The 7,167-nt window shown below is 36.6% G+C and overlaps 1 protein-coding gene across 1 annotated transcript in view; it reads right to left on the bottom strand.

Annotated features, from left to right (window-relative positions):
• Nucleotides 1-7,167, bottom strand: part of ADAMTSL3 (ADAMTS like 3) — a 186,278-nt gene that overhangs the window by 54,823 nt on the left and 124,288 nt on the right. The window contains 4 exon segments of the mRNA XM_009644047.1: nt 1,082-1,132; nt 2,730-2,868; nt 5,608-5,719; nt 6,710-6,867. Of these exon segments, the coding sequence (XP_009642342.1) occupies nt 1,082-1,132; nt 2,730-2,868; nt 5,608-5,719; nt 6,710-6,867 (460 nt within the window).

The raw sequence follows: 7,167 nt of genomic DNA, 5'->3' as shown, positions 1-7,167 counted from the left end.
ATACATGTGTAAATAAATTGTGCTGAGTTCCAGAGGAGATCTGAAGTACAAAGGAATTGGCAGAAGAAATGGAAAGGGAGAGACACAGAATATAATTATGGAACCTTACAGGATAAAGCTGTAGAGGAAAAAAAAATCTCAATCTGTGTATGAAAGCCAAAGTACATCACAGGACAGCAGATCCACAACGAGCATAAATTGCTACAGAAATGAACTATGACATTTATATCAGCTGTAATCAGTAGCTCCACTGAGCCGTGCAAGTCTATGATTTCATTCTTATTACTTCATATCTTTACTACTTTAGAAAAATACACATTATTCATTTCATGACATAATAAAGCAGAGTTTCAACTCAGATAAATATGCATCTAACTCCATCAACTATAATTCTTTACATTAACAGTAAATCTGTCTTTTTAGTCCTAACATTCTTTACAAAACACATACACCTTCCAGAGAAGGTTTACATTCTTGTGACTGATTCAGGTAAAAAGAAAAAAAAAAAAAAAAAAAAAAAAAAAAGGCAGCAAACTGTGCTCTGATGACTTAATTTTAGGCAATGGATGTTCAAGCAACTCATTATCTTTAAAGTGACATGTCAGCCTTGATGTCAATAAATAGAGTTTAGATGTAAAGAAGAGCAGAAGAATAAGACCTCTCAAGGGAAAAAGAATTTCTAGAGTCCTGTAACACAGGGAGACCTGTTTTATAAAAGAGTATATTCATTGCATACATCTTCAAAATAAAAACCTTTCAAGACAAGAATTCACACATGCATTTTAAAAGATGGAAGTTAGCAGAAGAAGGCTTAAGGGGACAACTCTTTATTCTAAAGTCTTCCACACTGATATTTTCAAGAAGAGCATATTAACCTCTTACTGTTAAGCTAATTATCCAGAGCACACTGAAATAAATCACAAACTTCAAAACCGCATACAGGTTTGTTATACGCTTGCTCTCAAGTTTATACAGTACAGCAAAAACTCAGAAGATGTTCCATGACCTTAGTACTCAAATAGTATATTTGCAGTGAAAATTGTGCTTATGCTGACACATATGCTATCCTGACTATACATACCGAGGAAGTGGCTGGAAGTGATCATAGGGCATGATTTCTTTAAATCCATCACTGTCAACAAAATAAATATTGCATCATTATTTCTCATATCCAAGACTGTACATCAAGTACATACTTTTATGTGATCATGCTTAAAGTAAGAAATTCCCAACAAGGAATGAGGGAATCTTACATTCATTACACGTTACCCTTGCAGCGAACAATGACTCGTATGATCTTACCTCTTCTGCACTAATAGAGATCTATTCACCATGCAGCTTCACCACTTCATACCACAAAAAAAAATATTAAATGAGCAAGCCTTCAGCAGGGAAGTTTATTATCACTGATCCTTTAGGTCTGTGCTACTTTATTAACAAGAAAATAGTTACATACTTATGTCTGTAACAAAGACCACTGAGGAACATGAGTGACACAGAAATAAATGCATCACAGAATTAATCTTAGGTAGGTTCCAAATAGTACTTAGGACTTTAGAGCTGTTTATTTGAACTGCACAGAACAGGCATAAAGCCTTATTTCCAATAATAAGAAGTACAGTATTATATCCAGTAGTACTTCCATTTTTCTGTCTGTACAAGCTAAAATTGCAAGGAAAAATATAATTATGTCCTTTATTTCCCTAATTTCTTTTCCCTAATTTTTTTTTCCCATTCCAGCTTTGCAACATTTGGCACCCGTTGCCATTAAGCATTACTGAAGTGTTACCATTCCACATAGTGATCAACTCTCTTCAAAAAAAACTTGAAAGTCTGCACATCTATAACTGTTAGAGGTCACTATCAACAATTACGTTCAACAGGAATGAAAGGAAATGGACAGTTTAGCTATAGGAAATGAAATCCATTGAGAGTGTTTCCTTTTCTTCTTGCATATAACTCTAGCTCGGCCAGCTGGCATATTAATGTGAGGTTCTGGGACTTGATACTGTGATGTTATTTTAAGATTCTTTAGCACAGCCAGGAAACCTCACCAGACAATCCAAAAGTTAGTTTGAAATACTGTAGTGCAATTCAATACAATTTATGTATACTATGTATACTATAGCTGTTATAATTTGGCAATAATATTCTGTGGTATTTGTACCACAAGTATATTTACTTTGAACGATTCTTTTTTTTTAATTCTTAGTGTAAAAAAACAACCCCCCCAAACTTTAGTAGTTAAGTGTCAACTCCACAGTACAAATGAAGAATGAAACTTTTACAGCAGACAGATGAATAGACCAAGTTAAACCATGTGCAAAACTTGTACGCTGACTGAGAACTGGAGCTACTGTTTGTCTAATGAGAAATCCGGAATGGCAGCATCAATACATCCAAAAGCAGGCAAACAGTCTGTCCTCCTTGCATGTCTGAAATCCTTGTACTATAGTGCTGTACCGCTCAGCAGAAGACATAAAGTAGAATTAGCCTCTGAACAGACAAATTGATATTTACAATATCTCGGTATAACTCAAAGTCTCCTACAGCACTGAAGTGCCACAGATCTATTGGCAGCGGTGCCAGGCATGAGCCCTTAATGTGTGCAATAATCAGCCAAGATTAAGTAGCCTTAAAGATGAAAACAACTGAAATTAAGTAAATATAATTGCTTGTTCCTTAGTAACTGACTATACCACACACTTACATTTATTTGTCATACAAACCTAGAAGGGCAGGGATCCATGTTGCATTCTTTTAGCTTGGGCTTTGGTTTCTTATTTTCTGGATAGTAATGACAATAGTGGTCAGGAACAACACGCTTCAGACGAATATCCACACATTCAGCTGAATTAAGCTGATAACCTAATAAAGGTTAAATTTAAAGTTAAACTTTGGTAATGGAGATAAATTAAAGCAGCCTTATTTTCCTCCCCTCCCCCCAATAGCACACTGCCCATTGAATTAATTTCCTGTCTTACTCCTCTTTGGTTTGCCTTTGAACGAGGAAACACTGCACAGGAACATGCAGGACAGGATCTTCATTTAAGGCAATTCAGCACAACAATTAGGTTAGCCTATCTTCAAACTAGATGTGATGCTGTCAAGTTATTCTAATAATATTCTAAGTATAAGACTAAAAGCATACATATTTTTATGTGATGCAGGAATACATGTGCTGGAGCAGCTCACCTCTCACAGGGGCAACCCTACGAAGTCATACGGTTCTACTACACATTCCACAACTTATAACTGCCCTCCCCCTAGGAGGAGTTACCATGTATGTTAGAGAGCTATATTACAGAGTCATGCATGTTAAACAAAAAATACTTAAAACAGAAAGCCAGAGGAATTGAAGATGAGATCCAAAAACATTGCTAAGTTAAACTGTAGAAAACCAAGAAATAGTTTCAAGAACATTCCTAGTTGAAGAGCCAACAAAAGAAAACTTGAAGTAACTACTTGGTGAAAAAAAAAAAAATCTGTGTAGAGACTGGTTACAATAAAGGATCTGAGTTTTATAAACCACTAGGTTGCTTTTTTGGCTAAGAAAAAAAAGACTCATTCAAAAGAGCTGACTTGGACTTAAACTGAGGCAAGGAGGAGGATGTTCTGGTATGTGCAAAGAAAAAAGTTTGCAACCACAAGAATTAAAATCCAAATAGAGTCAATAAACTAACAGCACAAGTCCCAGTGTCTACTGAAAATTCTAAGTATCACATGTCAATGGCTTCACTTGTGTGTCTCTTGGCTGATTCAAAGTGTCATCATGCATGAGAGCGATAACAATGAAGAAATAAGCAGTTCCAGTGCTCAAAGCATGTATGTTCCAGTTCTTGTAAGTACTGAAAGGACCCAGAAATAGGCCACTTGCAAACAAGATAAACATAATTTTTAAACATTCTTGCTCATTCAAGCTTGACTGTGCTTTCCGAGATGCTCGTTGCACTCCCCCTTCCCACACATGGAGATTACAGAATTAAACGTAGAAGCAGCATCCAAGTGAGGAATGGTGGTGCACTGATTCCAAGTCTCTGTTGTGAGGAACCCTTTCTTTTACTGCCAGTAAAAGACATCAAACAGTCAATCTGGATACTGAATCCGCTTTAAGATATCAGGTTAAAGGCAGGCACCTACAATACAACTTCCCTGCATGCCTCAGTAATATGTCATTCTTAACACTACTACTTTCATGGGTAAGCAAGTAGCTTAGTTTGTGTGCTTCTTCAGTTACTGGTCTCAGGACTGCCATCAAGAGTGTCAAGCCCTGTTGATAAAACTACCAATTTCATATTATAGACATGCAGCTACAAAGTAGGGCACTGAATACCCTGGCTAATTTCAAAGAGATTGACATGTAGTTATAATTTTCAAACCATAACACCGGTCTGAATAAAGCTGGATTTGAGCCAATAACTTTGAAGGTAGATATGTCCCTTGACTTATCCAGTGTTCACACGCAGTCCTCAAAAATAACTGTGATGCTTTACACTTCTTCCCTTGTCAGATAAGTTAAGGAAAAATTCATAAACACAGTGCCATGGAATCATCAGAGCAGACGTATTGCCACTCACAGTTCCAGCAAGAATCATACTTCATGAGGCCAAGTATCTTATAAGATACTGTAGTTTCCTGTGCGACTACATATTATACACATATATTGTCTTTCAAGATTCAGATTGAAGTGAGGTACAAGTGCCAAAATGGATGGTCCATTAACAAGACCCCCAGACTCTGCTTGTCTTTTAAACATCTTTCACTCTTTGTACTCATGTCCCAAGTAACTATTTAAACCATATTTGTACTCTCCAAGAAAATCACAACACCAGTATCACTAGTATCCCAGTCTGTTTTTCAGGTGACCTGGGTAATGCTATCTGAACTGAAATAGCTATCTACAACGTCAAACACTCCTTCTACCACGAAGTAACGCTTTTTGCAGAACCAGACATGACACGCAGTGGGTTGGGCTGAATGAGGACTAGCAGAGCTGAGCTGCACTTCATCTAACCATTGTATAAGCTGTAGTGCTTAAACCGGGAGTAGACACTACAGCACGCTACCTGCTGCTTTAACTACCATTGGGACTAAGTGTCTAACAGCAGGCAGCCAAAGGTATTGATAGTAGCTGTTCTTTAAATTCTATTTACTTATTCTGCTTTCTGTGTAACTAATTTCTAAACTAAGTGTTCTAAAACTCTCCCTCATGTCTACTGCTGTGGCCAGAAATGCCTTCTTCCTTCATCTCTTGATTATCCTTAATTTAAAATCTCATTGTATTTCTTTGCTTACTTTCCCAAAATATCATTTTGAATTGTCATTTTCCACTTTGAATGTTGTATCTTTATTTCCTAGTCAAAGTTCTTACTCAAACAATCATTCCTTATGGAAGAACATGACTTTCAGTAATATAAGGTATAAAAAAACTCATGCTCATACTAACTTAACCAACTTACCTGCTACTCTGTCATTTATTTTTCTGAAGAACCACCAGTGTGCAAAGAAATACAAACATTTAAGCAATAAAAATGCAGAACAAAGGTTATAAATCAGTCACTTTTAATCTTCAGTTGTTAACACTCCTGAAGAATTGCCATTACTTACCTCCTCCACACGTAACTGTGCAGGGGAAGAACTCTGTTTGTCTCCACTGATGACTGATGGGTTGATAGAAAAAGAACTGAACCACACTCTCTTTTGATCCAGAGTACCTGGTCTGAAGAAATTTCCATTACAACACATGTGCATACTGTACTCCACTGCTCATGTCATTTCAAAACATAATTCATATATAACAGTAGTGCAGAGAGTAATATGATAACAGGCGTAAAACCTCTAGAAGGTCTAGAGTAACTATTAAATTTAAGTTTCCAATAGTCAAACACTTGTATTTTGCTTTGTTTTTCAAATTATTCAAGGTACTAATGTGACTATTTGATTATCTGTCCTTGACTGGCAAAGTTCCTAACTGTCGTCTTCTGTCTTACCTCTTTTTTAGCAACATTTTTAAAATTTGCTGAAGATGGAAGTCTATAATTGATCTAAGCACACTGGTTCATACTCAGGTAAGACTAACTGCGTATGAGATATTGGAGGTGCAAAATAAAAACTACTGAAGGTCTATTTCTACACCATGACAGATAAAGCCAAGTGGTGTGATAATACTGAAACACCTGTCATTTCCAATGGAAAACTGTATGACTGTCTTCCTTTGGCAGTCAATTACTGATATGTTTCTTCACATACATATCTGCATGTATGATGCAAGCCATCAGAATGTGGTCTGGGTAGAAGAGAAACTTAAAAGGATTAGAAATGGTCAGTAGCTGGGCTAGCAATGTCTGTGGGAGATTCTAGGGTACTGCTGGAAGCAATGCTCAGATTCAGTAGGTGGCAGTCTTCAATTGAATTAACACCAATCCACTGCACAGGATCACGCTGCTATTCTTTCAGTAATATTTAAAACAGAAGTCCTGGCCATTTTTATCATTAAAGATCCTGTGGTATTTTCCACCACAGCAAAGACATTAACCTCATAATATTTTGTTTGGATACACTTAGTATAAATTATCTCTGGACTGTAATTAGGATTCCTTATTTGCTAGCTAAAAGATTTTGTTGTACTGCTATAACCTGGTGGACAGCCACCTACTCTGTTGCACATACTTGGAATGTCTTTGTAGATTTCTACATACGCGCATCCCACCTTGATAATGAAATCTGCTCCAAGAGGTCCCTGGATCTTTATGATTTCCCTGTCTGTACTCTTCTGAAATTCAACAGTTGTATTTTCTATGACAAATGTTCCAGGAGCATTGAAACTATGCTCTCCCTTGTCTCCTTGTAGTGTCTTTGACTCTATAACTAAAGGAGAAACATGCAATTAGTAAACTTAAACAGGACATTTTTTATTTTCACAAGTCAGAAAGTAATGTATACAACTTTGCCTTGCAAGTTAACAGCTGTATTTGCTCATTAAAAAACCACACAGAATATCTCTGAGAATATTAGTTGCTTCAGATTATAGGCTGATACATAAATCCATGAGATGTCAGCACAGGAACATCTGCCTGAACACACTATTCTTTCATACCAGAAGCACTTCTGAGAGAGTTTTTCCTACCCCAAGCACTCTATATAGTTATAAAGCAATAGATTCAGCAG

The sequence above is a fragment of the Egretta garzetta genome, unplaced genomic scaffold (assembly GCF_000687185.1).
Source record: "Egretta garzetta isolate BGI_Z169 unplaced genomic scaffold, ASM68718v1 scaffold287, whole genome shotgun sequence".
Taxonomy (NCBI): Eukaryota; Metazoa; Chordata; class Aves; order Pelecaniformes; family Ardeidae; genus Egretta; species Egretta garzetta.
Note: the sequence above shows the minus strand (reverse complement) of the source record. Positions and strands in the feature narration are given on the sequence as shown.